Here is a 22,644-nt window from a genome sequence, read left to right as displayed (position 1 = left end):
CTGCCCTGTGTCCCCTCACCCCTCCTTGGTGTGACCCCATCCCTCACATCCCCCACCACACCCATCCCCATTGTCCCTATCCCCCCACAACGGCTGCCAGCCCCTCCCTGTGCCCTCAGCCCTGTCTGTGTCCCTGTGGCCAATGCCACCATCACCCTCTGTCCTGTGTCCCCACAGTGCCCGTGGTCAATGCCACCATCACCCTCTGTCCTGTGTCCCCACAGTGCCCGTGGCCAATGCCACCATCACCCCTGGTCCCCTGTCACACCAGGTGTACACAGGTGACAACGTGACCCTGCGCTGCTCGGTGCAGGTGGGCTCAGCCCCTGTCACCTTCACCTGGCTGCACAACGGGCAGGAGGTGGCCCGGGGTCCCCTCCTGGAGCTCGTGGACATCGATGTGGGACATTCGGGCCCTACCAGTGCGTGGCCACCAACCAGCTGGGACAGGACGGGCACCACGTGTTCCGGGCACTCAGCCCTGAGCTGGCACTGGAGGTGACACCACAGGGACACAGGGACACAGGTGGGGTCACACAGGGTGGCTGGGGTGTTCAGGACTCCTGCAGTTCAGGGTGACCCCAATGTGTCCCCTCTGTCCCCAGCAATGGCTGTGAATGTCGGCAGGACCCTCCTGTTCCTGCTCCTGCTCCTGGCTGTCATCGGGGGCTGTACCTGGTGGCACCGCCGGGGTTGGTGACAATGGGGGTGATGGGGGTCCTGGAGTGAGGGGGAGCCCCCAGAGTGGGGGCAGAGCTCAGCAGCACCCAGACCCCTGAGCTGGGGGACACTGAGCCCGCAGTGCCCTTGGCTGAGGGTCCTGGGGGATTTGGGGTGAATTTGGAGGGTCTTGGTTGGGCTCCAGGGTCATCTCTGGGTGGGCTTTGAGGAACATTGGGGTGGAGCTCCTGGAGGGTTTGGGGAGCTCCTGGAGGGATGTGTAAATTTTCTGGGAAGCTGTGGTCAAACCAATGGGCACTCAGATTTGAATACTGGCACCTGGTTTGGCCGCTGGGATTTGGACGCGCCTCTGAGAACACTGGGGTGGAAAAGCAGAGCGCTCCGTGTGGGATTGTTGTCGTGGGATCTTTCTGGGGTCCTGGGGGAGTTTGGGGGTGCCCATCCCTGCCAGAATTGGGGTTCTGGGGGCTCAGAGGGTTGGTGGCACCAGGGGGGCTGGGGACCCTGCGGTGGTGCAGAAGTTCTGGGTGTTCAGGGGTGCTCAGAGTGTCCGGGGGAGTCAGGGGTCCATTGGGAATCGGGGCTGCAGTGGGGATTTGGGGGGTCCCATGGGTGGTTGGAGCTGCTGAGGTCTCAGGAAGGTTCAGGGGTCCCGGTGTCCCCTCGGTCAGCCCCTCCCCTTTCCCTTGCAGCCATGAGGAAGCTCCAGGACAGGTGAGTGGGGGGCTCGGGATGGGACTCCCCTTTCCCCCTCCCCAGATACCCCCAGACCCCCTCTAATCCCCACAGGACCCCCCAGAGGAGGGGGCTGTACTCAACACCCACATCAGGGGCACCGAGTGGGCAGAGGGTGAGTACAGGGGGGACACAGGGGCACCCACAAATGTCACCCCCACCCAGGTCCCCACAAGCGGTGCCACTCTCAGGGCCCCCACAGGTGCCTCCCCGCCCTGCCCCACCTCAGGACCCACAAGTGACCAACGCGGATCTGTTGGGACCCCAGAAGGGACAGCAGGACCCCCGTGACTACGAGAACGTGCTGTGACACTGGGGGGCACTGGGGGTCCCCACCCATGGGCACCTACTCGTGTCTGTGATGCACACTAAAAAATTGCTCCGCAAACTCCTTGTGGAGGCACAAAGATCCCAAAGGGCTGAGAGAAGAACAATTTCCTGAAACAGCAATGAGAGAGAATAAAACCAACAGCAACAGCAACAAGGTTCAGAGTCCAAATGGTCACACAAGGAACAATTTCCAGGGAAAGCTCCCAATAAAGAACAAACCCCAAATAATCCCCCCAGCAGATTTCCTCCACCAGAGGAACCTGGTAGGGCCCTGGATCTTCCTTGCTCTGATGGAGGCTCTGGATTCTGTTGTCCCCTGTGCCAAACCCCTCCTCTGCCGTGTTCCCAACACCAGGACGACACAAAGTCCCTGTGGGGGTTCAGGAGCCTCTCCCATTGCCAGGGCAGTCGGGATCAGGCCATGGCACAGGGTGGGGTGTCAGAGACAGGAAAAGTTTGGTGTCTGGAGACATTTTGGAACAGCTGTGTGTGGCAGGGGTGGGTCAGGCCTTGCTTTTGGCGAGACACGGCCCTGTCTGTCCATCAGTCTGTCAGCCGTGGCACACTGGGGACAGCGTGACGCTTTGACCAAGCCAGCTCCTGAGTGGCCGGGTGACCAGAAGTGCCATCTGGGGAGAGGGCCCTTGGCGGCCCAAGTGGCTTAAAAGGCAGAGCATGAGGTGGCCAAGTCCCTGACCGTGTCTTCATTTGGGGTGTCTCTCCCATCCACGCTGGAACCCAGAAACTGGCAACTCCTTTAAATGAGAAATGTCTGCCAAGGAAAGTGGAAATGTTCCTGGAATAGAAAGAAGACCCATATAAAAAACTCTTTACAATCTCAAAGATGATGGGGACTCTAGGCAGAACTGTAGGAAAAGGAATACCAGCTCTTTACTGGGAAATTTATAAAGCAGAACAGAACAAACAACACAAACCCAGAACTTTCCGTCCCGCTCAGCGCTGTTGGTTTTTGTGGCAGTTATAACCGCGGCCAGCAGGCGGCGCTGCAGGGAGCACTCCCGGCCAGCAGGGAACGCTGCAGGGAGCACTCCTGGCCAGCAGGGGGCGCTGCAGGGAGCACTCCCGGCCAGCAGGGGGCGCTGCAGGGAGCACTCCCGCCCAGCAGGGGGCGCCCCGCTCCAGCTCCATCCCCTCAGGGGCCATGGCGGCCTCGGACAGGAGGGAGGAGGGGAAATCGCTCCTTTTGCAAACTCACGGGCACCAATCGCTCCCGGCACCACCACCGGCAGCAGGCAGAAGCCGCCAAGGCAGCAGGTTGGATCCCAGTGCCCTCTGGCAGTGTGGCAGTGTAGCAGTGTCCTGGGGCCAGGCACACACCCTGCACAACACCCGCATCCACTCTCCGTGATCCCAAATGGAAGGAAAGCAGCGCCTGACCCCAGACAGGTCTCGGGTCCACAACAGCCCCTCTGGTGTCTTTACACCACAATTCCTGCAAACCCTCAGCCTTTCCCTCAGGTGAGGAGGGCAGGCATGGAGCAGCTTTGGGGACACCTGGAATCCACACAGGGTCACTCCTCACAGCCCCACCATGGCCGCCAGCAGAGCCCCTGCTCGGTATTCCCACACTTTTCCCTCTTGTCTGGCAGACACATCCCAAACCCAAACATTCTTTCCATCAGGTTCCAGAAGGCTGCGGGTTTTGTTCAAGGAGGAGGGTCCAGGTGAGGTTGTTGAGCAGAATGTTGTGGGTTGTGCAGTAGTTTTGTGGTTCTCACAGTCCCTTACCAAGAGGAACAAATGATCAATTGCTGCATTTCTGGACTGGTATCCCCACAACTGCCATTGCAGTGGGGATTTCCAGCCAGCCCTGCTCTGGAAACCATCAAAGGCCCTCACAGAGACACTGCTTGGGCTCCCTTTGGGTTTTGTGCTTCTTGCAGGGCTGAGCAAACCACAGCAAGGCCTTTTCTCCCCACAGAATTCTCACCTCTGCAGCAGCTCTAAAGCTGCCAGAATCAAAGCCAAGGGGGCAGGGGGCACCCTCAGGTGCTGGCTGCCACCTGGGGCTGGCCAGAGCAGGGCTGGGCAATGGCCATCCCTGTGCAGTGGGGCTGGGCCATGGCTGGGCCCCAGCCTTGCATTGACAGGGGTCCCCAGGATGTGCCACCCCTGGGACAGGCACAAGGCCAGGAATGTGCAGGGACATTTCTGGAACTGCCACCCCTTGGGAAAGGTCCCCTCATGCCAGGATGTGCCACCCCCTGGGACAGGATCCCCTCAGGACAGGGCACCCTGGATGTGCCCCCCCAGAACAGAAACCCCTCCCTTTCCCATCTGACTCTCAGCACAAATGGCCGCTTCCTTCTTGTCCAAGGAAAAGAAAGTGAAACTGTTGAGAGGGCACAGCCCAACACCTCCATCCCCACAGCCTCCCCACCCATCCTTGCACCCCTCACACCCCGTTTTTCCCCTCCCCTGTTGCCCCCCAACCCGTTCCCTGCTCAGGTGCTCCCCGGGATTGCTGAGTCAGGAACAGGGGGTGAGGGGACGTGGCACAAAAGTGAGGAAAATAAGGAAATCAGAGAAATAAAGAGATGAAAAATTCAAGGGTGGGAGAGGGCACAGAAGCAAAGCTGCCCAGGACCCTCAAGTGATGCCTGCCCAGGAAATGAGCAGCCCAAGGGGGCTTTGCTGGGCCCTGGGTCACCCCAAAATCTGAGACACCCAGGGAAGGAGCTCAGACCCACTGGCCCACCCAGCCACTGCCGTTCCCAGGCACCCCCATTCCCCTGGAACCCCACCCATGGGACCCCCATTCCTTGTGTCCCACCATGCCTGGGGAACCCCATCCCAGGACTGCCATTGCCCAGCACCACCATTGCCTTGATCCCATCCCATCGGCTGCTTCTTCCCCCAGAACCCCTATTCCCAAGGGTCCCCTTTTTCCCCCTGCATCCCCAACCCTGGCAACCACCTGCCATGACCCCAAATCCCTGGGGACCATGTTCCCACAGCACCCCCATCCCTGAATGCCCCCAGGCACGGAGACCTCAATTCCCCTGGATCCCCATTCTCCTGGAACCCCATCCTTGGTTCCCCACATCCCCTGAGCCCCCTACTCCTGGCAACACCATCCCCCACCATGTCCCCAGCCTGTGTCCAGCTTGTGGCCACCCTGCCCCCACCAAGGGCCACCAACAGGTGGGGACGGACGTGACCTCACTTCCTTCCCCTTCATCCAAAGAGCCACCAGCCAAGGGAGCGGTGGCCACAGCAGCGAGTGACAGCCAGTGCACATGGCTGGGGACACCGGGATGGCCGGGAAGGTGGCGCTGCTCCTGTGGGGTGAGTGCCCCGGGCACGGGGCTGAGACCCCTGGGATGGGGAGGGAAGGGGGCATAGGGGGGCTGCAGGGTCCCCTGAGGTCCCCAATGCCAGCAGTGCCAGTCCATGGTACCCACAGAGGACCTTGGTGGGACTGGGGATGTAGGATGGCTTTGGGGACAGGAATGTGGGGACAGGAATGTGGGGACTGGCACCTTTGGGCTCAGGGAGCTTTGGGCATAGGGACAAGGGAACTGGGATGCAGGGACAGAAGGGGACAAGAATGGTGAGGATGTGGCCATGGGGATGGGATCATTGGGATGGGATCATGAGCTGGTGGGGGTGACCTGGGCCAGCATGGGCTGTGTCCGTGCTGTCCTCGTGCCTGGGGTGTCCACGGTGTCCCCACCCTCAACCCAGCGTGGCCTCGGTGTCCCTGTTCCCAAGGTGTCTGTGCCACACGGATGTGGTGCACGGGTGGCTGTGACACAGACATGTCCCCCTGGCCTCGCCGAAACTTTTGGGGACCAACCAGACAGAGTTTCTTCACAAGAACTGCTGACTCCATGGGGACAGTTTGGGGACACCAAGCTGCCCAACACCCCCTGTGTCCCCATGCTGCTGTGCCCACAGTGCCACCCCCACTGAGCCCTGTCCCTTCTCCCTTCCAGCCCAGACCCTCGGCCTCACTGGTGAGTCCTCGTGGGATGCCATGGTCCCATCCCGCTGTCCCCAACCCTGCAATGACCCTGGCAGGCTGGTGTCCCCTGTCACCTGCAGGTGCCCAGACCACCCAGCTCCTGTTGGATTCTCCTTGGAGGCCGGCGGTGCTGTGGGACTGGGTGACACTGACTTGCAAGGGCTCGGGGACAGCTGGTGCCACCACCTGGTACAAGGACGGGAAGCACTGGTGGCAGAAGGGACCTGACCACTTCACTGTCACCGAGAGTGGCACCTACGAGTGTGACAGACCTGGCAGTGGGCGCAGCGGCCCTGTGACTGTCTCAGACGGTGAGGGGGGTTTGGGTGTCTCCAGGCTGGCACCGTGGGGACCCCGAGGGCTCTGGGTGGGCTCCGCTCCATGGGTCACCTCCTGTATGACCACAGCCTGTCCCCTGCCCTTAGGACATCCCAGTGTTGGGGGGATCCCAGTGCTGGAACTGGGGACCCCTGGTGTGCTGGACCCTCCAATGGGGGGTCCTGGTGCCATCGGGTGTGACAGGACCCCTCTGTCCCCAGACTGGCTGGTGCTGCAGGTGCCAGTGCGGGTGCTGCTGGAGGGGGACACAGTGACACTGCACTGCCGGGGCTCTTGGAACAGCAAGGTCACCTCGGTGTCCTTCTACCGAGGGGGGACAGAACTGAGGGGGCTCCGTGATGGCACCGAGCTGTCCCTGTCCCCTCTGCAGCTGAACCACAGCGGCAGCTACAGCTGCAGGGGCCAGGTGGCATCCTGGGAGTGGAAGGATTCAGCGCCGGTGACACTGAGAGTGCACGGTGAGCCCCCCACAACCCCCACCCCGACACCCCCACAGCCCCTCCCCAGGGATTCAGGCTCAAAAATCCCCTCCCCTCTCTTTCCAGAGCTCTTCACAGTGCCAGTGCTGGTGCTGCAGGGTCCCCCCGAGATCACCGTGGGGTCCCCCCTGACCCTCAGCTGCCGCAGCACCCCCAGCCCCCTGCGGCCCCCAGCCCCCCTCCTGTACCTGTTCTACCGGGACGGGTGGGTGCTGGGGGGCCCACAGGGGTCCCCGCAGCTGCTGGTGCCCGCCGTGGGGGTCTCCCACTCGGGGAATTACAGCTGTGAGGTGCAGTCCCAGGGTGGGACCGTGCGGAAGAGCAGCGACCGGCTCCCCGTCACGGTGCGCAGTGAGTGCGGGGATGGGCACGGGGAGCCCCACAGAACCCCCGGGTGCCCTGGTTGGGGACCTGCATGTCCCCTTGACACATTCCTTGTGTCCTCCCACCTCTGCCCTGTGTCCCCTCACCCCTCCTTGGTGTGACCCCATCCCTGACATCCCCCACCACACCCATCCCCATTGTTCCTATCCCCCCACACCGACTGCCAGCCCCTCCCTGTGCCCTCAGCCCTGTCTGTGTCCCTGTGGCCAATGCCACCATCACCCTCTGTCCTGTGTCCCCACAGTGCCCGTGGCCAATGCCACCATCACTCTCTGTCCTGTGTCCCCACAGTGCCCGTGGCCAATGCCACCATCACCCCCGGTGCCCTGGCACACCAGGTGCACACAGGTGACAATGTGACCCTGCGCTGCTCGGTGCAGGTGGGCTCAGCCCCTGTCACCTTCACCTGGCTGCACAACGGGCAGGAGGTGGCCCGGGGTCCCCTCCTGGAGCTCAGGGACATCGATGTGGGACATTCGGGCACCTACCAGTGCGTGGCCACCAACCAGCTGGGACAGGACGGGCACCACGTGTTCCGGGCACTCAGCCCTGAGCTGGAACTGGAGGTGACACCTGGCTCACCCTGGGTCACAGGTGGGGTCACACAGGGTTGCTGGGGGTGCAGCACTCCAGGGGTGATGGGTGACCCTGATGTGTCCCCTCTGTTTCTTGCAGTGGCCGCAGGGGTCAGTGGGGCCCTTTTGTTCCTGCTCCTGCTCGTGGGTGTCATTGCAGCCTGGCACCGGTGGCACCGTGTGGGTGGGTGACAATGGGGGGACGGGGGTCCCAGGGAGCTGTAGAGACCCACAAAGTTGGGGAGCTATAGGGCAGCACCCACAGCCCCAGAATTGTCACCCTGTCTGGTGGTGCTGTAGGGTTTGGGGAGGTGCTGGAGGGTCCTGCAGGGATGTTGGGGATTCTTTCAGGGGCCCTGGGGGCCTTTGGGGGGGTCTCTGTCCCTGCTGGGCTTTGGGTTCTTGAGGCTGAGTTGGTCAGGGGCATTGAGTTCTCGGGGCTCCAGAAATTCTTGGGGATCCTGAGGGGAATTGAGGGTCCCATGGGGGTTCAGGAATCATGAGAGGATTCAGGGCCCTTGGGACCCCACAGTCACCCCTCCCTTCTTTTCTCTGCAGCTGCCAGGAAGAACCAGGAAAGGTGAGTGGGGGGCTCAAACCTCATTCTCCCCTTTTACCCCAACCCCCAAGATCTCCCATTCTCTCCCCCACATCCCCTTTATTCCCTCAGGGCACCCCCGGATATCCCGCCCCCCCCAGAGGAGGGGGAGGTGCTGTACACCCACGTCGTGGTCACCAAGAGGGCAGGGGGTGAGTACGGGGGGGACACACACAGAGGGACACGTCACCAACAAGTGTCACCCCACCCAGATCCCACAGCCCCTGTCTCTCGCAGCGTCCACCCATGCCACCACCCTCCAGGATCCCCAGGTGACCTACGCGGAGCTGCGGGGACCCCAGGGGCCACCACGGGAACCCGATGACATCTACGGCAATGTGCTGTGACAGTGGGGGGGAACTGGGGGGCACTGGGGGTCCCCACCCATGGGCACCTACTCGTGTCTGTGCTGTCACTAAAAAATTGCTCCTCAACCTCCTTGTGGAGGCACAAAGATCCCAAAGGGCTGAGAGAAGAACAATTTCCTGAAACAGCAATGAGAGAGAATAAAACCAACAGCAACAGCAACAAGGTTCAGAGTCCAAATGGTCACACAAGGAACAATTTCCAGGGAAAGCTCCCAATAAGGAACAAACCCCAAATAATCCCCCCAGCACATTTCCTCCACCAGAGGAATCTGGTAGGGCCCTGGATCTTCCTTGCTCTGATGGAGGCTCTGGATTCTGTTGTCCCCTGTGCCAAACCCCTCCTCTGCCGTGTTCCCAACACCAGGATGACACAAAGTCCCTGTGGGGGTTCAGGAGCCTCTCCCATTGCCAGGGCAGTCGGGATCAGGCCATGGCACAGGGTGGGGTGTCAGAGACAGGAAAAGTTTGGTGTCTGGAGACATTTTGGAACAGCTGTGTGTGGCAGGGGTGGGTCAGACCTTGCTTTTGGCGAGACGCGGCCCTGTCTGTCCATCAGTCTGTCAGCCATGGCACACTGGGGAGAGCATGACGCTTTGACCAAGCCAGCTCCTGAGTGGCTGGGTGACCAGAAGTGCCATCTGGGGAGAGGGCCCTTGGCGGCCCAAGTGGCTTAAAAGGCAGAGCATGAGGTGGCCAAGTCCCTGACCGTGTCTTCATTTGGGTTGTCTGTCCCATCCACGCTGGAACCCAGAAACTGGCAACTCCTTTAAACGAGAAATGTCTGCCAAGGAAAGTGGGAATGTTCCTGGAATAGAAAGAAGACCCATATAAAAAACTCTTTACAATCTCAAAGATGATGGGGATTCTAGGCAGAACTGTAGGAAAAGGAATACCAGCTCTTTACTGGGAAATTTATAAAGCAGAACAGAACAAACAACACAAACCCAGAACTTTCCGTCCCGCTCAGCGCTGTTGGTTTTTGTGGCAGTTATAACCGCGGCCAGCAGGGGGCGCTGCAGGGAGCAATCCTGGCCAGCAGGGGGCGCTGCAGGGAGCACTCCTGGCCAGCAGGGGGCGCTGCTGGAAGCACTCCCGCCCAGCAGGGGGCGCCCCAGTCCAGCTCCATCCCCTCAGGGGCCATGGCGGCCGCGGACGGGAGGGAGGAGGGGAAATCGCTCCTTTTGCAAACTCACGGGCACCAATCGCTCCCGGCACCAACACCGGCAGCAGGCAGAAGCCGCCAAGGCAGCAGGTTGGATCCCAGTGCCCACTGGCAGCGTAGCAGTGTCCCGGGGCCAGGCGCACACCCTGCACAACACCCGCATCCACTCTCCGTGATCCCAAATGGAAGGAAAGCAGCGCCTGACCCCAGGCAGGTCTCGGGTCCACAGCAGCTCCTCTGGTGGCTTTACACCACAATTCCTGCAAACCCTCAGCCTTTCCCTCAGGTGAGGAGGGCAGGGATGGAGCAGCTTTGGGGACACCTGGAATCCACACAGGGTCACTCCTCACAGCCCCACCATGGCCGCCAGCAGAGCCCCTGCTCGGTATTCCCACACTTTTCCCTCTTGTCTGGCAGACACATCCCAAACCCAAACATTCTTTCCATCAGGTTCCAGAAGGCGGCGGGTTTTGTTCAAGAAGGAGGGTCCAGGTGAGGTTGTTGAGCAGAATGTTGTGGGTTGTGCAGTAGTTTTGTGGTTCTCACAGTCCCTTACCAAGAGAAACAAATGATCAATTGCTGCATTTCTGGACTGGTATCCCCACAACTGCCATTGCAGTGGGGATTTCCAGCCAGCCCTGCTCTGGAAACCATCAAAGGCCCTCACAGAGCCACTGCTTGGGCTCCCTTTGGGTTTTGTGCTTCTTGCAGGGCTGAGAAAACCACAGGCAGGCCTTTTCTCCCCACAGAATTCTCACCTCTGCAGCAGCTCTAAAGCTGCCAGAATCAAAGCCAAGGGGGCAATGGGGACCCTCAGGTGCTGGCTGCCACCTGGGGCTGGCCAGAGCAGGGCTGGGCAATGGCCATCCCGGGGCAGTGGGGCTGGGCCATGGCTGGGCCCCAGCCTTGCATTGACAGGGGTCCCCAGGATGTGCCACCCCTGGGACAGGCACCCGGCCAGGAATGTGCAGGGACATTTCTGGAACTGCCACCCCCTGGGAAAGGTCCCCCCATGCCAGGATGTGTCACTCGCTGGGACAGGATCCTCCCAGGAAAAGACACCCTGGATTTGCCCTCCCAGAACAGAACCCCCTACCTTTCCCATCTGACTCTCAGCACAAATGGCCGCTTCCTTCCTGTCCCAGAAAAAGAAAGTAAAACTGTTGAGAGGGCACAGCCCAACACCTCCATCCCCACAGCCTCCCCACCCATCCTTGCACCCCTCACACCCCGTTTTTCCCCTCCCCTGTTGCCCCGCAACCCGTTCCCTGCTCAGGTGCTCCCCGGCATTGCTGAGTCAGGAACAGGGGGTGAGGGGACGTGGTACAAAAGTGAGGAAAATAAGGAAATCAGAGAAAGAAAGAGATGAAAAATTCAAGGGTGGGAGAGGGCACAGAAGCAAAGCTGCCCAGGACTCTCAAGTGATGCCTACCCAGGAAATGAGCAGCCCAAGGGGGCTTTGCTGGGCCCTGGGTCACCCCAAAATCTGAGACACCCAGGGAAGGAGCTCAGACCCACTGGCCCACCCAGCCACTGCCGTTCCCAGGCACCCCCATTCCCCTGGAACCCAACCATGGGACCCCCATTCCTTGTGTCCCACCATGCCTGGGGAACCCCATCCCAGGACTGCCATTGCCCAGCACCACCATTGCCTTGATCCCATCCCATCGGCTGCTTCTTCCCCCAGAACCCCTATTCCCAAGGGTCCCCTTTTTCCCCCTGCATCCCCAACCCTGGCAACCACCTGCCATGACCCCAAATCCCTGGGGACCATGTTCCCACAGCACCCCCATCCCTGAATGCCCCCAGGCACAGAGACCTCAATTCCCCTGGATCCCCATTCTCCTGGAACCCCATCCTTGGTTCCCCACATCCCCTGAGCCCCCTACTCCTGGCAACACCATCCCCCACCATGTCCCCAGCCTGTGTCCAGCTTGTGGCCACCCTGCCCCCACCAAGGGCCACCAACAGGTGGGGACGGACGTGACCTCACTTCCTTCCCCTTCATCCAAAGAGCCACCAGCCAAGGGAGCGGTGGCCACAGCAGCGAGTGACAGCCAGTGCACATGGCTGGGGACACCGGGATGGCCGGTAAGGTGGCGCTGCTCCTGTGGGGTGAGTGCCCCGGGCACGGGGCTGAGACCCCTGCGATGGGGAGGGAAGGGGGCACAGGGGGGCTGCAGGGTCCCCTGAGGTCCCCAATGCCAGCAGTGCCAGTCCATGGTACCCACAGAGGACCTTGTTGGGACTGGGGATGTAGGGTGGCTTTGGGGACAGGAACAGGGCACAGGAATTTGGGGATGGGGGGACAGGAATGTGGGGACAGGAATGTGGGGACTGGCACCTTTGGTCTAAGGTAGCTCTGGGCATAGGGACAAGGGAACTGGGATGCAGGGATAGAAGGGGACAAGAACAGTGAGGATGTGGCCATGGGGATGGGATCATTGGGATGGGATCATGAGCTGGTGGGGGTGACCTGGGCCAGCATGGGCTGTGTCCGTGCTGTCCTCGTGCCTGGGGTGTCCACGCTGTCCCCATGTTCTGCCCCAGCCCCCAGTGGCCTCGGTGTCCCTGTTCCCAAGGTGTCTGTGCCACAGGGATGTAGTGCACTGGTGGCTGTGACACAGACATGTTCCCCTGCCACAACAAATCTTTTGGGGACCACCTGGACACACTTTTCCACAAGAACTGCTGTCCCCCAGGGACAGTTTGAGAACAGCCCCCACACGCTCTACTCGGGTGCTGCTGTCCCCACGGTGCCACCACCACTGAGCCCTGTCCCTTCTCCCTTCCAGCCCAGACCCTCGGCCTCGCTGGTGAGTCCTTGGGGGATGCCACGGCCCCACGCCGCTGTCCCCAGCCCCATGGTGGCCCTGGCAGGCTGGTGTCCCCTGTCACCCACAGGTCCTCAGACCACCCGGCTCTTGCTGGAGCCCCCCTGGAGGCCGGCGGTGCTGTGGGACCAAGTGACACTGACCTGCCAGAGCTCAGGGAACACTGGTGTCACCACCTGGTACAAGGACGGGCAGCGCTGGAGGCAGGGTGACGACCATTTCACTGTCACCAAGAGTGGCACCTATAGGTGTTACAGACCTGCCAGTGGGCGCAGCTCCCCTCTGATTGTCTCAGATGGTGAGAGGGGTTTGAGTGTCCCCAGGCGGGCACCTGCAGGGACCCCGAGGGCTCTGGGTGGGCTCCGCTCCATGGGTCACCTCCTGTGTGACCAGAGCCTGTCCCCTGCTCTGAGGACATCCCAGAGCATCCCAGAGTGGTGGACCCCTGTGTTGGAATTGGGGACCCCTGGTGTGCTGGACTCTCCAATGTGGGGATCCTGGTGCCATTGGGTGTGACAGGTCTCCTCTGTCCCCTAGATTGGGTTGTGCTGCAGGTGTCAGCACGGGCGCTGCTGGAGGGGAACAATGTGACACTGCGCTGCCGGGCCTGGCGGAACAGCAAGGTCACCTCGGTGTCCTTCTACCACAACGGGAAGAAACTGCAGGGGGTCCGTGATGGGACCGAGCTGTCTCTGTCCGCCCTGCGGCTGAACCACAGCGGCCGCTACAGCTGCAGGGGCTGGGGGGAACATTGGGAGTGGAAGGAGTCAGCACCGGTGACAGTGACAGTGCAGGGTGAGCCCCCCACAGGCGCCACTCTGAAACCTCCACAGCCCCTCCCCAGGGACTCAGGCTCACAAATCCCCTCCTCTCTCCTTCCCAGAGCTCTTCTCGGTGCCAGTGCTGGAGGGTCCCCCCGAGATCACCGTGGGGTCCCCCCTGACTCTCAGCTGCCGCAGCACCCCCAGCCCCCTGCGGCCCCAAGCCCCCCTCCTGTACCTGTTCTATCGGGACGGGTGGGTGGTGGGGGGCCCGCAGGGGTCGCGGCAGCTGCTGCTGCCCGCCGTGGGGGTCTCCCACTCGGGGAATTACAGCTGTGAGGTGCAGACTCAGGGTGGGACCGTGCGGAAGAGCAGCGACCGGCTCCCCGTCACGGTGCGCAGTGAGTGCGGGGATGGGCACGGGGAGCCCCCACAAAATCCCGGAGTGCCCTGGCTGGGGACCTGCATGTCCCCTTGACACATTCCTTGTGTCCTCCCACCTCTGCCCTGTGTCCCCTCACCCCTCCTTGGTGTGATCCCATCCCTGACATCCCCCACCACACCCATCCCCATTGTCCCTATCCCCCCACACCGGCTGCCAGCCCCTCCCTGTGCCCTCAGCCCTGTCTGTGTCCCTGTGGCCAATGCCACCATCACCCTCTGTCCTGTGTCCCCGCAGTGCCCGTGGCCAATGCCACCATCACTCTCTGTCCCTGCTGTGTCCCCACAGTGCCCGTGGCAAATGCCACCATCACCCTCTGTCCCTGCTGTGTCCCCACAGTGCCCGTGGCCAATGCCACCATCGCCCTCTGTCCTGTGTCCCCACGGTGCCCGTTGCCAATGCCACCATCGCCCTCTGTCCTGTGTCCCCGCAGTGCCCGTGGCCAATGCCACCATCACCCTCTGTCCTGTGTCCCCACAGTGCCCGTGGTCAATGCCACCATCACCCTCTGTCCTGTGTCCCCACAGTGCCCGTGGCCAATGCCACCATCACCCCCGGTGCCCTGGCACACCAGCTGCACACAGGTGACAACGTGACCCTGCGCTGCTCGGTGCAGGTGGGCTCAGCCCCTGTCACCTTCACCTGGCTGCACAACGGGCAGGAGGTGGCCCGGGGTCCCCTCCTGGAGCTCGTGGACATCGATGTGGGACATTCGGGCACCTGGCAGTGCGTGGCCACCAACCAGCTGGGACAGGACGGGCACCACGTGTTCCGGGCACTCAGCCCTGAGCTGGCCCTGGAGGTGACACCTGGCTCACACTGGGTCACAGGTGGGGTCACACAGGGTTGCTGGGGGTGCAGCACTCCAGGGGTGATGGGTGACCCTGATGTGTCCCCTCTGTTTCTTGCAGTGGCCGCAGGGGTCAGTGGGGCCCTTTTGTTCCTGCTCCTGCTCGTGGGTGTCATTGCGGCCTGGCAGTGGTGGCACCGTGTGGGTGGGTGACAATGGGGGAACGGGGGTCCCAGGGAGCTGTAGAGACCCACAAAGTTGGGGAGCTATAGGGCAGCACCCACAGCCCCAGAATTGTCACCCTGTCTGGTGGTGCTGTAGGGTTTGGGGAGGTGCTGGAGGGTCCTGCAGGGATGTTGGGGATTCTTTCAGGGGCCCTGGGGGCGTTTGGGGGGATCTCTGTCCCTGTTGGGCTTTGGGTTCTTGAGGCTGAGTTGGTCAGGGGCATTGAGTTCTGGGGGCTCCAGAAATTCTTGGGGATCCTGAGGGGAATTGAGGGTCCCATGGGGGTTCAGGAATCATGAGAGGATTCAGGGCCCTTGGGACCCCACAGTCACCCCTCCCTTCTTTCCTCTGCAGCTGCCAGGAAGAACCAGGAAAGGTGAGTGGGGGGCTCCAACCTCATTCTCCCCTTTTACCCCAACCCCCAAGATCTCCCATTCCCTCCCCCACATCCCCTTTATTCCCTCAGGGCACCCCCGGATATCCCGCCCCCCCCAGAGGAGGGGGAGGTGCTGTACACCCACGTCGTGGTCACCAAGAGGGCAGGGGGTGAGTACGGGGGGGACACACACAGAGGGAGACGTCACCAACAAGTGTCACCCCACCCAGATCCCACAGCCCCTGTCTCTCGCAGCGTCCACCCGTGCCACCACCCTCCAGGATCCCCAGGTGACCTACGCAGAGCTGCGGGAATGCCAGGGGCGACCAGGGGAACCCGGTGACATTTACGGCAATGTGCTGTGACAGTGGGGGGGAACTGGGGGGCACTGGGGGTCCCCACCCATGGGCACCCACTCGTGTCTGTGCTGCCACTAAAAAATTGCTCCTCAACCTCCTTGTGGAGGCACAAAGATCCCAAAGGGCTGAAAGAAGAACAATTTCCTGAAACAGCAACCAGAGGGAATAAAACCAACAGCAACAGCAACAAGGTTCAGAGTCCAAATGGTCACACAAGGAACGATTTCCAGGGAAAGCTCCCAATAAGGAACAAACCCCAAATAATCCCCCCAGCACATTTCCTCCACCAGAGGAATCTGGTAGGGCCCTGGATCTTCCTTGCTCTGATGGAGGCTCTGGATTCTGTTGTCCCCTGTGCCAAACCCCTCCTCTGCCGTGTTCCCAACACCAGGATGACACAAAGTCCCTGTGGGGATTCCAGAGCCTCTCCCATTGCCAGGGCAGTCGGGATCAGGCCATGGCACAGGCCGGGGTGTCAGAGACAGGAAAAGTTTGGTGTCTGGAGACATTTTGGAACAGCTGTGTGTGGCAGGGGTGGGTCAGGCTTTGCTTTTGGCGAGACACGGCCCTGTCTGTCCATCAGTCTGTCAGCCATGGCACACTGGGGACAGCATGACGCTTTGACCAAGCCAGCTCCTGAGTGGCTGGGTGACCAGAAGTGCCATCTGGGGAGAGGGCCCTTGGCGGCCCAAGTGGCTTAAAAGGCAGAGCATGAGGTGGCCAAGTCCCTGACCGTGTCTTCATTTGGGGTGTCTCTCCCATCCACGCTGGAACCCAGAAACTGGCAACTCCTTTAAACAAGAAATGTCTGCCAAGGAAAGTGGGAATGTTCCTGGAATAGAAAGAAGACCCATATAAAAAACTCTTTACAATCTCAAAGATGATGGGGATTCTAGGCAGAACTGTAGGAAAAGGAATACCAGCTCTTTACTGGGAAATTTATAAAGCAGAACAGAACAAACAACACAAACCCAGAACTTTCCGTCCCGCTCAGCGCTGTTGGTTTTTGTGGCAGTTATAACCGCGGCCAGCAGGCGGCGCTGCAGGGAGCACTCCGGCCCAGCAGGGGGCGCTGCAGGGAGCACTCCTGGCCAGCAGGGGGCGCTGCAGGGAGCACTCCCGCCCAGCAGGGGGCGCCCCGCTCCACCTCCATCCCCTCAGGGGCCATGGCGGCCTCGGACGGGAGGGAGGAGGGGAAATCGCTCCTTTTGTAAACTCACGGGCACCAATCAGTCCCGGCACCACCACCGGCAGCGGGCAGAAGCCGCCAAGGCAGCAGGTTGGATCCCAGTGCCCACTGGCAGTGTAGCAGTGTCCCGGGGCCAGGCACACACCCTGCACAACACCCACGTCCACTCTCCGTGATCACGAATGGAAGGAAAGCAGCGCCTGACGCCAGGCAGGTCTCGGGTCCACAGCAGCCCCTCTGGTGGCTTTACACCACAATTCCTGCAAACCCTCAGCCTTTCCCTCAGGTGAGGAGGGCAGGCATGGAGCAGCTTTGGGGACACCTGGAATACACACAGGGTCACTCCTCACAGCCCCACCATGGCCGCCAGCAGAGCCCCTACTCGGTATTCCCACACTTTTCCCTCTTGTCTGGCAGACACATCCCAAACCCAAACATTCTTTCCATCAGGTTCCAGAAGGCTGCGGGTTTTGTTCAAGGAGGAGGGTCCAGGTGAGGTTGTTGAGCAGAATGTTGTGGGTTGTGCAGTAGTTTTGTGGTTCTCACAGTCCCTTACCAAGAGGAACAAATGATCAATTGCTGCATTTCTGGACTGGTATCCCCACAACTGCCATTGCAGTGGGGATTTCCAGCCAGCCCTGCTCTGGAAACCATCAAAGGCTCGCAGAGCCACTGCTTGGGCTCCCTTTGGGTTTTGTGCTTCTTGCAGGGCTGAGCAAACCACAGGCAGGCCTTTTCTCCCCACAGAATTCTCACCTCTGCAGCAGCTCTAAAGCTGCCAGAATCAAAGCCAAGGGGGCAGGGGGCATGCTCAGGTGCTGGCTGCCACCTGGGGCTGGCCAGAGCAGGGCTGGGCAATGGCCATCCCTGTGCAGTGGGGCTGGGCCATGGCTGGGCCCCAGCCTTGCATTGACAGGGGTCCCCAGGATGTGCCACCCCTGGGACAGGCACCCGGCCAGGAATGTCCAGGGACATTGAAGGAGCTCAGACCCACTGGCCCACCCAGCCACTGCCGTTCCCAGGCACCCCCATTCCCCTGGAACCCAACCATGGGACCCCCATTCCTTGTGTCCCACCATGCCTGGGGAACCCCATCCCAGGACTGCCATTGCCCAGCACCACCATTGCATTGATCCCATCCCATCGGCTGCTTCTTCCCCCAGAACCCCTATTCCCAAGGGTCCCCTTTTTCCCCCTGCATCCCCAACCCTGGCAACCACCTGCCATGACCCCAAATGCCTGGGGACCATGTTCCCACAGCACCCCCATCCCTGAATGCCCCCAGGCACGGAGACCTCAATTCCCCTGGATCCCCATTCTCCTGGAACCCCATCCTTGGTTCCCCACATCCCCTGAGCCCCCCACTCCTGGCAACACCATCCCCCACCATGTCCCCAGCCTGTGTCCAGCTTGTGGCCACCCTGCCCCCACCAGGTGCCACCAACAGGTGGGGACGGACGTGACCTCACTTCCTTCCCCTTCATCCAAAGAGCCACCAGCCAGGGGAGCGGTGGCCACAGCAGCGAGTGACAGCCAGTGCACATGGCTGGGGACACCGGGATGGCCGGGAAGGTGGCGCTGCTCCTGTGGGGTGAGTGCCCTGGGCACGGGGCTGAGACCCCTGCGATGGGGAGGGAAGGGGGCACAGGGGGGCTGCAGGGTCCCCTGAGGTCCCCAATGCCAGCAGTGCCAGTCCATGGTACCCACAGAGGACCTTGGTGGGACTGGGGATGTAGAGTGGCTTTGGGGACAGGAACAGGGGCAGGAATTTGGGGATGGGGATGTGGAGACAGGAATGTGGGGACTGGCACCTTTGGGCTCAGGGAGCTCTGGGCATAGGGACAAGGGAACTGGGATGCAGGGACAGAAGGGGACAAGAATGGTGAGGATGTGGCCATGGGGATGGGATCATTGGGATGGGATCATGAGCTGCTGGGGGTGACCTGGGCCAGCATGGGCTGTGTCCGTGCTGTCCTCGTGCCTGGGGTGTCCACGGTGTCCCCACCCTCAACCCAGGGTGGCCTCGGTGTCCCTGTTCCCAAGGTGTCTGTGCCACACGGATGTGGTGCACTGGTGGCTGTGACACAAACATGTCCACCTGTCTCTCCAAATCTTTTGGGGACCACCTGGACACACTTTCCCACAAGAACTGCTGACCCCATGGGGACAGTTTGGGGACACCAAGCTGCCCAACATCCCCAGTGTGCCCGAGCTGCTGTCCCCACAGTGCCACCCCCACTGATTGCTGTCCCTTCTCCCTTCCAGCCCAGACCCTCGGCCTCACTGGTGAGTCCTCGGGGGATGCCCTGGCCCCACCCTGCTGTCCCCAGCCCCATGGTGGCCCTGGCAGGCTGGTGTCCCCTGTCACCTGCAGGTGCCCATGGTGGCCCTGGCAGGCTGGTGTCCCCTGTCACCCGCAGGTGCTCAGACCACCCAGATCCTGGTGGAGCCCCCCTGGAGGCCGGCGGTGCTGTGGGACTGGGTGACACTGACCTGCCAGGGCTCGGGGACCACCAGTGGCACCATCTGGTACAAGGATGGGGAGCGCTGGGAGCAGGGGCGACGTGATCACTTCACTGTCACCGAGAGTGGCACCTACGAGTGTTACAGATCCGACACCGGGCTCAGCCCCCCTGTGACAGTCTCAAACGGTGAGAGGGGTTTGAGTGTCCCCAGGCGGGCACCGTGGGGACCCCGAGGGCTCTGGGTGGGCTCCGCTCCATGGGTCACCTCCTGTGTAACCACAGCCTGTCCCCTGCTCTGGGGACATCCCAGGGCATCCCAGTGCAGGAACTGGGGACCCCTGGTGCGCTGGACCCTCCAATGGGGGGTCCTGGTGCCATTGGGTGTGACAGGTCCCCTCTGTCCCCAGACTGGCTGGTGCTGCAGGTGCCGGTGCGGGTGCTGCTGGAGAGGGACACGGTGACACTGCGCTGCCGGGGCTGGAAGAACAGCAAGGTCACCTCGGTGTCCTTCTACCGAGAGGGGACAGAACTGAGGGGGCTCCGTGATGGCACCGAGCTGTCACTGTCCCCTCTGCAGCTGAGCCACAGCGGCAGCTACAGCTGCAGGGGCTGGGTGGAATACTGGACGTCAGAGAAGTTGTGGCGGTCAGTGCCAGTGACAGTGACAGTGCACGTTGAGCCACCCACAGTCCCCACCCTGACACCCCCACAGCCCCGCCCCAGGGATTCAGGCTCACAAATCCCCTCCCCTCTCCTTCCAGAGCTCTTCTCAGTGCCAGAGCTGCAGGGTCCCCCCGAGATCACCGTGGGGTCCCCCCTGACTCTCAGCTGCCGCAGCACCCCCAGCCCCCTGCGGCCCTCAGCCCCCCTCCTGTACCGGTTCTATCGGGACGGGTGGGTGGTGGGGGGCCCGCAGGGGTCCCCGCAGCTGCTGCTGCCCGCCGTGGGGGTCTCCCACTCGGGGAATTACAGCTGTGAGGTGCAGACTCAGGGTGGGACCGTGCGGAAGAGCAGCGCCCGGCTCCGCGTCACGGTGCGCAGTGAGTGCGGGGATGGGCACGGGGAGCCCCCACAAAATCCCGGGGTGCCCTGGCTGGGGACCTGCATGTCCCCTTGACACATTCCTTGTGTCCTCCCACCTCTGCCCTGTATCCCCTCACCCCTGCTTGGTGTGACCCCATCCCTCACATCCCCCATCACACCCATCCCCATTGTCCCTATCCCCCCACACCGGCTGCCAGCCCCTCTCTGTGCCCTCAGCCCTGTCTGTGTCCCCGTGGCCAATGCCGCCATCACCCTCTGTCCTGTGTCCCCACAGTGCCCGTGGCCAATGCCACCATCACCCTCTGTCCTGTGTCCCCACAGTGCCCGTGGACAATGCCACCATCACCCTCTGTCCCTGCTGTATCCCCACAGTGCCCGTGGCCAATGCCACCATCACTCTCTGTCTGTGTCCCCACAGTGCCCGTGGCCAATGCCACCATCACCCCCGGTCCCCTGTCACACCAGGTGCACACAGGTGACAACGTGACCCTGCGCTGCTCGGTGCAGGTGGGCTCAGCCCCTGTCACCTTCACCTGGCTGCACAACGGGCAGGAGGTAGCCCGGGGTCCCCTCCTGGAGCTCAGGGACATCGATGTGGGACATTCGGGCACCTACCAGTGCGTGGCCACCAACCAGCTGGGACAGGACGGGCACCGCGTGTTCCGGGCACTCAGCCCTGAGCTGGTCCTGGAGGTGACACCTGGCTCACACTGGGTCACAGGTGGGGTCACACAGGGTTGCTGGGGGTGCAGCACTCCAGGGGTGATGGGTGACCCTGATGTGTCCCCTCTGTTTCTTGCAGTGGCCGCAGGGGTCAGTGGGGCCCTTTTGTTCCTGCTCCTGCTCGTGGGTGTCATTGCAGCCTGGCACCGGTGTCACCGTGTGGGTGGGTGACAATGGGGGGACGGGGGTCCCAGGGAGCTGTAGAGACCCACAAAGTTGGGGAGCTATAGGGCAGCACCCACAGCCCCAGAATTGTCACCCTGTCTGGTGGTGCTGTAGGGTTTGGGGAGGTGCTGGAGGGTCCTGCAGGGATGTTGGGGATTCTTTCAGGGGCCCTGGGGGCGTTAGGGAGGGTCTCTGTCCCTGCTGGGCTTTGGGTTCTTGAGGCTGAGTTGGTCAGGGGCATTGAGTTCTGGGGACTCCAGAAATTCTTGGGGATCCTGAGGGGAATTGAGGGTCCCATGGGGGTTCAGGAATCATGAGAGGATTCAGGGCCCTTGGGACCCCACAGTCACCCCTCCCTTCTTTCCTCTGCAGCTGCCAGGAAGAACCAGGAAAGGTGAGTGGGGGGCTCCAACCTCATTCTCCCCTTTTACCCCAACCCCCAAGATCTCCCATTCCCTCCCCCACATCCCCTTTATTCCCTCAGGGCACCCCCGGATATCCCGCCCCCCCCAGAGGAGGGGGAGGTGCTGTACACCCACGTCGTGGTCACCAAGAGGGCAGGGGGTGAGTACGGGGGGGACACACACAGAGGGAGACGTCACCAACAAGTGTCACCCCACCCAGATCCCACAGCCCCTGTCTCTCGCAGCGTCCACCCGTGCCACCACCCTCCAGGATCCCCAGGTGACCTACGCGGAGCTGCGGGGACCCCAGGGGCGACCACGGGAACCCGATGACATCTACGGCAATGTGCTGTGACAGTGGGGGGGAACTGGGGGGCACTGGGGGTCCCCACCCATGGGCACCTACTCGTGTCTGTGCTGTCACTAAAAAATTGCTCCTCAACCTCCTTGTGGAGGCACAAAGATCCCAAAGGGTTGAGAGAAGAACAATTTCCTGAAACAGCAATGAGAGAGAATAAAACCAACAGCAACAGCAACAAGGTTCAGAGTCCAAATGGTCACACAAGGAACGATTTCCAGGGAAAGCTCCCAATAAGGAACAAACCCCAAATAATCCCCCCAGCACATTTCCTCCACCAGAGGAACCTGGTAGGGCCCTGGATCTTCCTTGCTCTGATAGAGGCTCTGGATTCTGTTGTCCCCTGTGCCAAACCCCTCCTCTGCCATGTTCCCAACACCAGGATGACACAAAGTCCCTGTGGGGGTTCCGGAGCCTCTCCCATTGCCAGGGCAGTCGGGATCAGGCCATGGCACAGGGTGGGGTGTCAGAGACAGGAAAAGTTTGGTGTCTGGAGACATTTTGGAACAGCTGTGTGTGGCAGGGGTGGGTCAGGCTTTGCTTTTGGCGAGACACGGCCCTGTCTGTCCATCAGTCTGTCAGCCATGGCACACTGGGGACAGCATGACGCTTTGACCAAGCCAGCTCCTGAGTGGCTGGGTGACCAGAAGTGCCATCTGGGGAGAGGGCCCTTGGCGGCCCAAGTGGCTTAAAAGGCAGAGCATGAGGTGACCAAGTCCCTGACCGTGTCTTCATTTGGGGTGTCTCTCCCATCCACACTGGAACCCAGAAACTGGCAACTCCTTTAAACAAGAAATGTCTGCCAAGGAAAGTGGGAATGTTCCTGGAATAGAAAGAAGACCCATATAAAAAACTCTTTACAATCTCAAA

The 22,644-nt window shown here is 61.4% G+C and overlaps 1 protein-coding gene across 1 annotated transcript in view; it reads left to right on the top strand.

Annotated features, from left to right (window-relative positions):
• The window catches only part of LOC128948741 (Fc receptor-like protein 3), a gene marked incomplete at its 3' end in the record, with an annotated part of 32,268 nt that overhangs the window by 4,782 nt on the left and 4,842 nt on the right, over nt 1-22,644 (top strand). The window contains exons 2-10 of the mRNA XM_054293506.1: nt 527-550; nt 3,446-3,451; nt 4,955-5,036; nt 5,706-5,726; nt 5,815-6,045; nt 19,488-19,753; nt 19,844-20,121; nt 20,541-20,655; nt 20,987-21,010. Coding sequence (XP_054149481.1) covers nt 527-550; nt 3,446-3,451; nt 4,955-5,036; nt 5,706-5,726; nt 5,815-6,045; nt 19,488-19,753; nt 19,844-20,121; nt 20,541-20,655; nt 20,987-21,010 — 1,047 coding nt within the window. The remainder of the gene's footprint in view (nt 1-526; nt 551-3,445; nt 3,452-4,954; nt 5,037-5,705; nt 5,727-5,814; nt 6,046-19,487; nt 19,754-19,843; nt 20,122-20,540; nt 20,656-20,986; nt 21,011-22,644) is intronic.

The sequence above is a fragment of the Melozone crissalis genome, unplaced genomic scaffold (assembly GCF_028551555.1).
Source record: "Melozone crissalis strain CALT ecotype California unplaced genomic scaffold, PUWL_Pcris_2 ptg000153l_1, whole genome shotgun sequence".
NCBI classification, from domain to species: domain Eukaryota; kingdom Metazoa; phylum Chordata; class Aves; order Passeriformes; family Passerellidae; genus Melozone; species Melozone crissalis.
This window is presented reverse-complemented; position numbering and strand designations above follow the sequence as displayed.